Source organism: Furipterus horrens, unplaced genomic scaffold (genome assembly GCF_987537825.1).
Source record: "Furipterus horrens unplaced genomic scaffold, mFurHor1.1.pri manual_scaffold_11, whole genome shotgun sequence".
NCBI classification, from domain to species: domain Eukaryota; kingdom Metazoa; phylum Chordata; class Mammalia; order Chiroptera; family Furipteridae; genus Furipterus; species Furipterus horrens.
In genome coordinates this window covers 20611341-20624776 of record NW_028327181.1, presented here as the reverse complement: position 1 = coordinate 20624776, position 13436 = coordinate 20611341, and the positions used below count along the sequence as shown (strand labels likewise).

General features: G+C 44.2%; 1 protein-coding gene across 3 annotated transcripts in view; it reads left to right on the top strand.

Moving 5' to 3' along the window:
• Positions 1–579: 579 nt before the first annotated feature.
• The window catches only part of MSANTD2 (Myb/SANT DNA binding domain containing 2), a 31391-nt gene continuing 18534 nt past the window's right edge, over positions 580–13436 (top strand). The window contains exon 1 of one of the 3 annotated variants that reach the window (XM_090257614.1): positions 580–1335. In XM_090257614.1, coding sequence (XP_090113740.1) covers positions 613–1335 — 723 coding nt within the window. In that variant the 5' untranslated portion in view covers positions 580–612. Of the gene's footprint in view, positions 1336–4711; positions 4749–13436 lie in introns of those variants that run through there. The other 2 variants (XM_090257615.1, XM_090257617.1) reach the window with 2 other exon arrangements.

Sequence of the window (13436 nt, the reverse complement as noted above, 5' to 3'; positions counted from 1 at the left end):
AAATAGCAGCCCTTAAAGAGTCTTCAATACACTAGTTACCAGAGATCACTACGAGCTGTCATAACTGAAGTCTTCTTTTTTAATATCCTTACTCTTTAAAATGAAAAACAGTGGGAAAACGATTCAACTTCCGAATCAGGGAGACTGGAGAATGGCATTGGAAAGTATTCGTACCTCTTCTGCTGGGCTCCATATACGTAAACTATAAACTGTACAAACGCAGTGAGATATGTAATTCTTCTGCGAACGGTCACGCCCACCCACTCTGACTGGAAAATCTATCATAATTGGAATCAGAGTTGCTGTTCTTTAAATAATGCGTTTGGGTCTCGTGAAGAGCTACAGGGCCCTCCTTTTAAAGCCTCTCCCAGAGATGCTCGCCCTGCAGCTCTGGCGACTCCCTGGATACACTTCCCGAGGCTCCCCGGCCTCCACTTGAGCGTCGGCCCTGAGCTCGGGGCCAGGCTGAAGGGAGGGGCGGCCGAGGGGAGGCAGAGAAGGGCGACGGTCCAGTCCCCCTTAACCGCGGCCCCGCGCGGCGCCCTCCCTCGCAGGGGCTGAGACTGGAGAGGAAGTGGGGAGGCTCCGCTCCATCGGCACCTCGGCGCCCCCATGCCCCCTCCCTTCTCCGCCGCACGGGGCCCGAGCGCGCCCCCTCCCCGGCCTTCGCCTGGGGAGAGGAGCGGGCGGCGTGGGCGAGGGCGTGGAGAGAGGCCGCGGGAAGCTGACCGCCCGCGCCTGGCAAGGGAGACTACCAGCCACGAAGCCCTGGGCGAGCCAGGCCCCACGACGGCCCGGGGAACCCCGGCGGCCGGAAGTGCGGGTGCGTCACTTCCGAGCGGTGCAGTGGCGGCCGCTAGGAAGATGGCTGCGCCCTGTGGCTCGGAGCGGCCCGCCAACTCGCCGCTTAAAATCCCGAAGATGGAGGTGCTCTCCCCGGCCTCTCCTGGTGGCCTGAGTGACGGAAACCCTTCGCTATCCGACCCTTCCACACCTCGGGACGCCTCCCCGCTCGGGCCGGGCAGTGCGGCGGGCTCGGGGGCAGCGGCATCCGGGGGTCTCGGGCTAGGGCTTGGGGGGCGCAGCGCCGCCTCGTCCTGGGGAGCTCCGGCCGCCGCTTGCCGCGGCATGTCGTGGACGCCGGCCGAGACCAACGCGCTCATCGCAGTGTGGGGCAACGAGCGGCTGGTGGAGGCACGGTACCAGCAGCTGGAGGGAGCCGGCACGGTATTCGGCAGCAAGGCCCCCGGGCCGGCCATGTACGAGCGCGTGTCCCGGGCCCTGGCCGAGCTGGGCTACGAGCGGACCCCGTCCCAGTGCCGGGAGCGCATCAAGGTAACCGGCCGCCCGGCCCGGGGCATCGAACCCGAGGCATAGAGGAGGCGGGGAGCGGACCTCGGGGGCGGGGCCGGTCCGAGGTCGGGGCTCCCTCCGGAGCCCGGTGGGCTACTCGCATCTCTCCGCCTTTTTCTTCTCTCCCTGGGAAGGGGTTGTTTTCCAGATGGCCGCCAGCCCGTAGGTTTCCTGAGTTTGAAGTTGGGCGTGCCTGCCGCCGCCCCTCTTTCTTGCCAATGGAAGACGTTCCTGCGCTCTGAAGTTAGTGGTTTCTCCTTGTGCGCGGTGGGCATCCCCGAGCCCGGGCGCCTCTCACCCCACCGGCGGGGCCTCGCTTTGTTCCAAGCAGAGGGGGCGCCTAGGCAGAGGCTTACCGGGGCGGGATTGCAGAAGGGTAGCAAAGGGTGGCCGCTGGGCCCCGAGTTTCGGGATTTTCAGATGAGTGCAGTGGCAGAGCCATGCAAAAAGCGCCTTCGGATGACTGGCCTTTGTGTCAGTCGTCTTGCTTCTAACTGGAGCTATGAAAGATGAGTTAAGACTGGAGATGCTTTGGAGAATTGGAAAGGCTGGATTGCAGCCAGGTAGGGCGTTGTTACCGCCGAGTTAGCTTGGCTCAGAGTTGGTCTGGAATTTGGAGTGTCCGTGCCTCCGGAGTTAGGTTGACTTGAGGGACGTTTCTGACTGAGCTTCTTCATGAGAACCAGGTTTCCCCTGCCCAGGTTATTGTGCCAGATGTGGTGACATATAATAAAGCTTCGTCTCAGTGTGCATCTGGCTATCGTTGTGTATGTGAATGTTTAAATGCAGAAGCTTAACTTGAGCTAGAAATTCTATTATCAGCCAGGTTATTGCTTTGCTCTTTTTACTGACTTTTAATCTAGGTGTTCAGATTTGTATTATAAACTGATTTGGAGTTGTTTTTTAGGTAAGCTAGTTTCCTCCTCACAGTGTCTGCTGAAAGATTCTGGTAGGATTCTTTCTCCCAGTTTTCACCGAACTACTTCTCGTTCATAGTCATAGCATCTGTGTACTTCTCCCGGAACTCCCTGGGCTTTTACCCAGTAAGGACAATGATAATCACACTGAAGGAAGAGATTGCTCGTAAGTTTGAGAGATCTTGGCTCAAATAGTGTTCATCTGGGGACATTGTTCCTTAGAAAATTTAATCCAGAAACTAAAACATTTGAAACCTGTTCGCTGTTGTTCAAGGAATTTGACATCCATTTCTCAGTCACAAAATTGAATTGGTTTTCTTGATAACATATACCTTTGGGTCTTATGACCCACTTCTTTTTTTCTTTTTTTAACAGGGAGGTCATTAGAGGAGTAGTTTGTTTATAGACAGGATTTGAACTGTGTGGGTTCACTTGTACACATATTTTTTTTTCAATAAATATAGATTCAGCCCTTGTTTTGCATTTGTGGATTCAGCCAACCCTGATTGAAGACAGTTTTTTATTCTCTCATTTCTAACCACGGTTGAATCCAGAGGTGCAAAGGGACGACTGTAGTTGAGGTTTGGGGGAGTCAAAAGTTCCTTTTCAGTTTTCCACTGCATTGGTTGTCAGTGCTCTTAACCTCTGTGTTTCTTCAAGGGTCCACTGTAGTAGCTAATAGCAACCACTGTTTTCTGAATTTCAGTTCATTCTTCTATTCAATGTCATTAAGATTCAATTGGGGGGGGGGCAGAGTTTTGCACTGTGCTGATTAGCACCTGTCTGTGAACTTTTCTTGAGTTTAGAAGTGCACTTTAGACATTTAGCTTGATCAATTTTTGTCCATAGAAATTTGCCAAAGGGAGAAAGTGTTGTGCTGTCAAAACCTCGCTGAATGTAAGTGTATCTATAAAATTGTTTCTCAGATGACCAGGAAATCTCTAGTTGGGTTGCATCTTTGTCCAGTTATGAGAACCACAACCTAAAGCAAAGAAAGGAGATTGAGCTTCTCTGAAGAATATTTTAAAAGGATCAGTTTACCTATCTCCAAACAAATAAGACCAAATTGACCTCAAGCTCTTAGACTACTTAGAGAATGCATAGATGAGCACATTGGGTTCTCTGATCCACGGCAGCAGTTGTCAAGGAGGCATATCAATGTGTGTTTTTTAACGGCTGTACTCCTTGAGTGATTTCAACCAAGGAACAGACTTCTTCGTTAACAGTGTTGGTCTTTCCTGTCAGAATTATAAGCTCTGTAAGGACAAGTTCTGGTCTGTTATTCACTACTGTATCTCAGTGCCTAGCACTTTAGGCTCTGGATACATATTTATTAAATTCACCAAATAAACAAGGAGAAGAATTTTGGAAAGTATAAAAATCTAGAGCAGTGTTACTTAAACTTGAACCCAAAGACAGACTTTGAAACATAAACTCTGTCCCTCTAGGAGACTTAGTATGAATGTAATTTTAAGCATAGAAGCTAATGTGGTCAGTTAAGTCATAGCTTTAAACAGTGATGAGGTCGATGTGCCAAGTAATCCAGATTATGTTCATAAAATAAAAACCTTAAAAAATTCTCAGAGAATCCCAAACCCCTGACAGCCAACGTTTAGGTCCCAGGTTCAGAAATGGCAGTTTAGAACAAGTAATTCATAAACGTCTTTCATTTCATGGTTTCAATGAGAACTGCAAAGAGAAATTCACTAATCCTTTCCACTTTAGATTTTACAAAATAGAAACAAAGTAGTGCAGTAAGATGGGCCAGGAAGAAATCGTGTACAGACTAATATAATGTGCTCACGTAAATGTGAACTCACATCAGAGGCTCACAGGGAAGAAACACCATGTGTATCAGTTACGTTTTTGGTCTAATGTATATAAGAGATCTATCAAACTTCAATTTTGAAAACTCTCATTGCTTCGAAGTTTGAAAGGTGGGAAGAGGTATATAGTAACTTAAGTTTTTATTTTTCAGGAAACTTCCCCTTAATCATAGTTTCAACATGTTGATGTAGCAGCTTTCATCTCATCACAGAAGGCATCAGAAAGCTGAGTCCTATGGCAGCCTCTTCCCTGGCCACCTTCCGAATAATCTTAAAGCACAACCCTTCCTTCTCTGGGCTGGGCCTCAGTCCTCGTATCTATGCAATGGAAGTATTAAAATTGTAACTATTGAAATTGAATTAATAGCTTTCAGATTTTGCTACCAAAGTACAGTTTTTAAATCATACCCAAGTGATTATGTATATTTCTAAGCACACATGATTTTAACTTCAAAGTCAGATATAAACATTTGTTTATTGCTGCAAAGAGTTTCATTTTGAAGTCTGACATGTCTTTATTAATATTTGTTCAGTCGTTTGGATAAAAGGATGTGTTTGCAACTGTGCTGCTGCTCTGATGTTTTGTTGCTTTTTGTTTGTTTGCCAGAAGAAAATTTGTCTGCTAACAATTCCTGCCTGATTTTGGAGCAAGGTAAACAAACAAGTGGTTTTTCTGTTCAGTCATTACATGATTTCTACCCTTTTGTATAGGCCTTTCTTCACATCTCCATTCAGCAAATACTTGAGCGCTCACTATGTGCAAGGTTGTCTGCTAGATGTTAGGGTGAGTAAAAGAACTGTATTATACAGTCTGAGAGCGTACAGTGCAGTTGAAGTCTGTATACACACATCAGGGAGTTCAAAGCTGTACAAGCAACACAGCTTGTACACAATGTAGTAATTGATTAAGTGTCGTATACTAAATGCTTTCGTGCCATACTAAAGCAGACAGTAAGTGTGATGACTTCAAAGGAGGGACAGCACATCACAGTTAGTTCATACTGTAGTAGTCAAAAAATTGCTCTAGATGTGGAATTCATGAGAACATTTACTTCTGAGCCATGTGCTCTGTTCCCACTTCCGTCAGTTAATCTCATGTGCTACAAAACTCATTCTCAAGTCCCATATTTTTGGTTTTTTTCCAAAAATTTGCCTCTTGAGAGTTGGCTTTATGTCTTTGAAACAGATGTGTTCTTCTCGCTCTGCCTGAAGACAGAGTGCAAGTGCTTGCATGGCCTAAAACATTTGCCTTTGCTGGGTCAGTGCTGGTGCTCATGAGATGAATTTAAAAAGTGGGCAGTCTTCTGGCCAGCAAACACAGTGATTAAAATTTTAGGGACATTGCTTAGATTTATTCATCAGTATTGTCATAATCTTTGGAACAAATTTTGTACTTTAGCAAACAAATCACAGTATAGTATATTTGGTCTTTTAGTTTTGCTGTCAAGCCTCGTCATTATTTGTGAGAACCAATAGGACAAAGATAACTTGGAGCCAAATGCTTGCCTCTATATAAGCATTTTAATAGACTGCTCACCTCCAAGGACTTTTCCCTGATGTTTGCAAACAAGACTATCCCTTTGCATTTTCGTTGAAAGATTTCCAAGATATGTGGTGTACCACTCAACTAGTTCATAAGAAAGATTTAGTCAGATTTGTTTTCTTCCATTTTTTTCCACATTCTGTTTCTGTTGTTCTGATGCTCACTGTTACCTGAAAGCTTGTGCGTTCCAGTTTGCTTGTCTGCTTGGGAGTCTGACAGGGGCTTCATGTGTATCTTAAAAGAATATAGTCAGTACCACATACTGACATTACGGTCAGCAGTGGACCGCTTATATGACGGTGGTATACCAGCTAACCTATGTATATGATTACTAGTTGTAGGCTGTAGTACAGATACCATCTGGGTTTGGGTAAACGCACTCACTCTATGATGTTTGCATGATGAGGAAATTGCCTAACAATGTGTTTCTTAGAACGTCTTCATCATTAAGCGGTGCGTGGCTGTAGACTTAGACTACCGACCATAAACTTACAGGTAGGCTTTCAGTTTTGTAGGTAAGGGACCTGACAAACACATGTTGAAACTAAATGAATAGGCTTCTGAGTTTCATCTTAATTAATTTAATTTTAAATTATAAATAGCCACATGTCATTGATGGCTGCCATATTGAATACTATAAGTAAAAAGTTGTGATTCAGAGTATTAAAGAAGTCTTTGTATTATGAAGGGATTCTCTTGGCTATACACTCAAACCTCTGTGGAGAGTTCAAGAGCCCTTCTTGTCGTACTCCCTGCTACTTGACCCCTGAGTAGGAGAAACCTTGATAGAAGTCAAGAAAAATGGTCCAGCATTCTAGGACCATTTGTACTTTAGCAGACAAATCACAGTATAGTATATTTGGTCTTTTAGTTTTGCTGTCAAGCCTCGTCATTATTTGTGAGAACCAATAGGACAAAGATAACTTGGAGCCAAATGCTTGCCTCTATATAAGCATTTTAATAGACTGCTCACCTCCAAGGACTTTTCCCTGATGTTTGCAAACAAGACTATCCCTGTGCATTTTCGTTGAAAGATTTCCAAGATATGTGCAAAGAATGAAGTAGTATAATCTCAGCAGTGCCATACTCTTCGTTGTCTAGGACAGTGCTGCCCAATAGAACTTGCTGTGATGATATGAGTGTTCTAGATCTGCACCGTCCCACAGCCACCGTGCGGTAGCACAGAGCCTGGTGAGATGTGGCTAGTATACAGTGTTCCCTCACTTACCGCGGGTATTACGTTCTAGACCCCCCGCAATAGGTGAACATCCGCGAAGCAGGAACCTTACATTTATTTTAGTATTTATATATATTGTAAGGCTTTTTAAACCCTTCCCACACACTTATAAACCGTTCCCAGTCCCTTATTAACCTTTTCCACACTTTCATAAACACTGCTTATGTTCTTAAACATATTCTACACTCTTAAACCTACATAACTTTTAACAACATACGTATACAGTACCGCAAAATCCTGCGATATAGCAAAAAATCCGCGATAATTAAATATAATATTTTTCAAAATCCTGTGATACAGTGAGGCTGCGATAAGTGAACCGTGATATAGAGAGGGACTACTGTACTATGAAACTGAATTTTTAATTTAATTTAAATTAAATTTAAATTTAAATATTCATATACAGCTAGTGATTACTGTATTGGCCAGAACAACCTTTTTGCTTACGTATTCCCAAAAGAGTTTTGAAATTCATATACTTGCTTGAACATTTTAAAACTGATATTAAAATTTTTTCATAATATGTTTGAAAGTTTACAGGACATAGGAAATGGTAAGTCTAATGTAAGATGAGTAAGATGAGGATTGGCTGTAAAATTTATTGGAGAATATACTGTGACTCTGAAAAATTTACCCAAAGTTCTTATCTACAGGTTCTATCAAATGTATCTTGAAAATGTTGGTGATCAGACAATATTCTACTTCCATTTAAACAAAGCAATATTACTAATGTATATTGCTTTTGTTATTCTAAATTTAGGAGCCAAGCCTCACACCTAAAAAATACAAGACTGGGAATGACAGGAATCCCTGAGGTTTTAAGGTTCCTCAATCAGTCATTAAAGAGGGCGTGTGGACACCCCTGTTGAGGACCACTGCTTTAGAACGCTGAGCATTCTTTCTTACTTGGCTGATTGGCGGGCCCATGAATTCCACTACCCTTAGGAAACAGGAAAGGTGTAGAGCTTAACTCGGCTCTATGTGAAACTGAAAACAAATATCACAAAATAATGAGTATGGCTCACACATATCACACTCAGTTGACAGATTCATCATGGGGTTTCTGTGAATACTAAGGTCAGAAATATGGACTTTGTTTTTTATTGTTTACCGTAAATATTTGCGAGCCTCCTGCAGCAGGTCCTAGAAATACAGCAGGGTACTTACCCTCATGGTGTCCACCTTCCAGGGGAGGAGCCAGGTCTCTGCCCTGTGCTGGCTGAGCTCGTGGTGCCTGCAGGTGCACGCAGGAAAGGCATATCGTAGGATTTTAGGAGCTGGCTCCTGAAGGTGAAGTGGGACTGAATTGGGCAGAAGGGAGGAGAGACAGATGAGTGGTTGGGGTAAAAGCCCGGGGGCAGTATAACTTAAAATGGTGCAAACTACAAATAGAGTAAAATATAACTTGTTCAAGAATCCAAAACTGGAAGGACCCAAATAATGCAGTTGTTCCAAGCAATTTCTAAGTGATCAGCTGTTTTTAAAAGTCATGCCTTCCAGTGGAAGGAAAATTTGCAGTAGTGTGGCATTTGGGGAAGGTATGACTTAGAAGCTACAAATGAACGACTGGTAGTATAAAGAAACATGCAAAAGGGTGGGGAAGATAGTTTTGGGATAACAGTATAGTGTACACACCAATTCCAGATCATTTATGTTGAATTGCAGTTAGGCAAATATCCATGATATATCTCCTTCCTTAATTTCTATACTGAAAGAAAAACTAAAGCAATGCATCTTTTTTTTTTTTTAAAGATTTTATATATTTTTTTTAGAGAGAAGGGAAAGGAGGGAGGAAGAGAGGGAGAGAAACATTGATGTGCAAGAGGAACATTGTTGCCTCTTGCAGGCCCTCAACTGGGGACTTGGCCAGCAACCCAGGCATGTGCCCCGACCCTGAATAGAACCGGCAACCTTTCAGTTTAAGGGGCAATGCTCAACCCACTGAGCCTACACTAGTCAGGGCGCAATGCATCTTTTTGAACATACAACAAGAAGAAATACATTTTACCCTGTGGACCGGTACTCACATAATATGTATGTGTAACTGAAACAAATTTTACAAAATAATAATGAATATGGCTCACACTTATAAAGCCTTTACTGTGTGCTCTGCACTGTTCTAAATGCCTTACAAATACTACCTTAGTTAATTAACACAATGACTCTATACTGAACTGTGCGATACTCTATTCCATATGAACACAGGCAATCTGGCTCCTGAAACACTAGGCCATAGGGCCTCTTTGGTACCGCAGCGATCCAGCACGTGAGAGCACCCAGCACCAGCTTGCAGCTGGTGGGCCCCCTTTCTCCAGCCCCCTGCCCACCCTCCTCCTCCCCAGGGCTTTTGCTCACCGCCTTCCCGTTTCCCCCCAGTCCCCTGGCCCCTCTCCTCTTTCCCCCGCCCCAGCCACGGTCTCACGTGTCTCCAGAAGTCCCTCACCTAAAACCGGTGGATAGAAAACCTGGGAAGATGGGGGCGGCCGCATCCACTGGTATCGGGCCACAGGCTTACTCCTTGGGGACTGGCAGCGCAGGGTCACGTTGGTCCCCACACGGGGCACACCCAGGAGATGGCAGGATGGAGGAGCTGGAGGAACTGGGGGAGGGGAGACAGGTTAAAAAGTCACACCCAAGAGACCAACAGACACCCCGCCCCCCTGCACCCCCCACCCCCGCACCCTCCAACTTTACATACACCCTTCTGCCACCATGTGCGCCCCTCCTCCAACCTGTACCCTCAGCCATTTGGGAGGAGGGGGAGGCACTGGAAGTGTGTGCTCCTCACTTACCCCACACGTCGAGTTCTAAAGTTTTGCTGCCGTGGCTCCTGTTACTGCCTTGCCGGTCCTGCACGGTCACAGAACAGAGGTAGGAGCCGGAGTCTTTCTCCTGAAGGTCCTGCAGCCGCAGGGACACGTTCCGCGAGGGCATGGAGTAGACCAGGGATACTCGAGGTTCCTTTGATGTGACCCCACCGATGAGCGACAGCACCTGGTGTGGGCATAACACGTCCCCATTGTGACACGCCTGCCCCTGTACCCACAGGCTCAGCCAGTCCCTCCCCCACAGACAGACCCCTGTGCCCCTCACCTGCACCTGTCTCCTCCAGCCTGCACTAGCTCCCCATTCACCCCGTCTCCCTCCACCCTCTGACCGCTCCACCCCGGGTCCTCTTCACTGTAACGGTTCTTGGTCCCCTGTATATTGTCTCTTCATCTCCCACTTGGGGTGTTTAGAAAGATGGCCACAGCCCACTTGAATCAAATCCCCAACCCACTAATGGTTCATAACCTGCAATTAGATAAAAGAGGATTAGAAGATAATGAGGTGAGATCAAGTTTTTTCGGTCATTGTGCTCTTTTAGACGTAAGGTATCAAAACTCCAGGAAGGTCACTAATTTGGAGCCCGTCATGTCTGAGGTATTCTGGTGAAATGTGATATACTGTGTAGCCCTAGGCAGCTGGAGCCTAGGGTTTGCGGGAACAGGGTGAAAGGAGGTGGGAAGTTGTAAGGAATGAGGTCAGATGATGTGCCAAGGAGTTTATCCTAATCATCTAAGGATTTTAAGCTGATAGTGGCGTGGTTAGTCTCAGGTTCTAGGACTGGCTATAACGTGGGAAATGATTTGCAAAGGGTGAGACCGGAAGCCCAAAGATCATTTAGGGGCTTCTTTTGCACTAAGGTAGGTAAGTGGTGAAATAAGACTGGCAATGAAAACGGAGGAGAGAGAACTGATGTCAAATATGTCAGTATCAGTGGGGCTGTTTGGAGAATCTGAAAATTCTAGTTGATAGGATTTGTTAGATCTTAACCTGTCAGAAAACTCACTGTGTATTGCTATTTCACCTTACACAGAAGATTGTCACAGCACTTCATAGCTTAAGAATTTGGAGTTGATTCTAGAACCCTGATGAGATCCAACTAAAACTCCATTTTCAGACAGTCCTGTCTGATTACCTCTAGGGTATACTCTATAGATTCCTTTGGATTCTGATCTGCTCCCCAGTCTTCAAAGGTGATCATCGAAGTGATCCTCCTGTCTCCTTTATTTATTTATTTATTTATTTTATTTTTCCTAATATTACCAGAGGGTAAGCACTAAAATTCAGATCTAAAATTTTAAATGTTAATTGTCATAGGGCATTCTAAAGTATGTGCTCATATCACTAGGTAAAATAGCAGTTTTTCCCCTTTGGAAGGTTATGTGTGTAATGTTTTAAAATGTTTGTTTTTTTTTTACTGTACAACCTCCTCCAGTGCTCACAACCCACAGATAAGAAGGCTGGGCAATGGTTCGAGGTTGCAATGTGCTCTGGCATGGGTATACTATGAGAGTAAAATGTTTTTTAAAATGGGAGAAAAAACTTACCAAGTTTCAAACACAAAGACCAGTACCATAAAGAACTTTAGATTTTAAACAACTGATTGTTAGGTACTCTTTAAATTTACTTCTGTTGTGTTGTTCATGCAGTGTGTTCTGCTGGCTATTTACTATTGCAGAAACTTCGTTCCTTGTCCACAAGGAAGGCTTAATGAATCTGTGCCTCTGGGTGCATACATTATAAATTATCTGTAGTTTGCAATCTATGCAGAGTCATTACCCCCTGTGGTTCTGAATAATTGAGAAATGTCTGCGTGTTGGAAAAAGACACATATTGAAATCTGTCTAATACTTACCTATTTGTGGTTGAGAGAGTCCTTGAGAGCCAATGGAATTTTTCTTTTTTTTCTTGGCAGTAATCAAGTGAGTGTTATCTTGTCACGTAGTGGGATGTGTTATTCCTTAGGAAAATACAAAGCTGTGTTTATCCTCAGACATTTTAGGAATAACAGCCATCATTTTATTTTTATATATGTGTTCCTGGCTGTATTCATAAATTACATATTTTGAGCTACCAAATATAACTTTAATATAAATTGATACATTAGAATGGAAGTTATTTATTCAGTTATTTTTCTAGTTGCAATTTATCAGCCTATGTAAGACTGCTTTGTTGTAACAGCGTCAAATTTTGAAGCCCACAATATTGTTTTTCTACTATCTACTTTCACAATTCTTCATTTATCCAAATAACTCAATTATGTTTGTAATTGATATTAATAAAACCAGAATAAAGTTTATGTCTGCTTCAGACTGCTTTTATTATTATTATTTTAAATTTGCAAATAGTTTTCTCTAAATGGAAAGACCTGGTTTACGTGTTAGAGAGTATGATAGGTCAAAAAGTATTTTGACCTTGTATTTGATCTCTCAACTGCCATATACAGTCTCAAGGAATTGTTAATCATTTCATTTATTCATTCATTCATTCATTCATTTAGCAAAAATCTGTTGGACTACTTCCGCATGCCAGGCATTGATTTAGGTGCTGGGAACACATCAGTGAACAAAACTGAAGGAAAGGAAAATCCTGCCTTCAGAGATCTTACATTCTGATAGAAAACAATATGATATTTAAAGTATATTCATTCACAACAATAACATAATTAGAAAACCTCCCAAATATGATATTGCCTTATTGACCTTAGAAAGTTTGAGCTCTCTACCTCTCATTATGCACAAGAAATAGAAATACATTTGCCTTTGCTTTATTAAGAATAATTTACATGGTTTTTTTTAACCCTCACTGGAGGATCGTCGTCGGCAGCCGTCCGTCTCGAGAGACGATGGTGTAGCTTCTTAAGTGTCTATCTGCACCGCCGAGAATGGCTGTGCAGTCCGACTCAGGAGTGACACGGCATCTGTCTCCTCCCGTGTTGAATTGACATCTTGCGATGACGCTGGAATGTCCTCTCCAGTGGAGCTGAAGCTACAGAGCCTGGGCAGGGTGATATGGAGGGTCTGCTGTTGCCCATGCAGCAGACCCCCCCTCTCTTCGCAGCTGAAGGGTCCAAGGGAAAGACGGAGTCGATACAGCTTGGCTTCAGGTGCGCCGCAGGAGTTGCCGGTGTTGACTACAACGTCAAACCGCCTTAGGGACTCCGGCTCCGGATTTTCTGTCGGGGTTTACTCCCTTAGCCTTTCCCCAGAAGAGGTATGCCGCAAGGCAGCGGAGGTTTTTTGGAGTCAGAGTTTTCCTTCTCTGATGTACCCTGACTGGAGGATATAGTTATTGATTCTAGAGAGAGAGGAAGAGAGAGGCATCGATGGGTTTTGATGGGCTGCTCCCACTCCCACCCCCTGTTTGTACCCAGGATTCAAACCTACAACCTTTTGGTGTCCAGGATGACGCTTCAGCCAACTAAGCCACCCGGCCAGGGCAAGAATGATTTACATGATTTTATGTTCTGTCTTTTTTGTGTGTTATTGCAGTTGGCCCTGAGGTTTGCCCCACCAGCCAGCAAAGGGCAGTGTTGTTAGTCTCTACTTACCCGTTAGGTAACGAGCACCCTGTGCTGGCGTCCCAGGTTCAGACTTGAGCAAAAAACCAGGTAATGTTCCTTCTGTCTGGTGTAAATTAGAGAACATGGTTAATAGTTGGGCTTTGAAAGGTCAGAGTTGTGCCAATTTTAGAACAGTATAAAATAATATTTTTCTTTAAGTAATATAAATCAC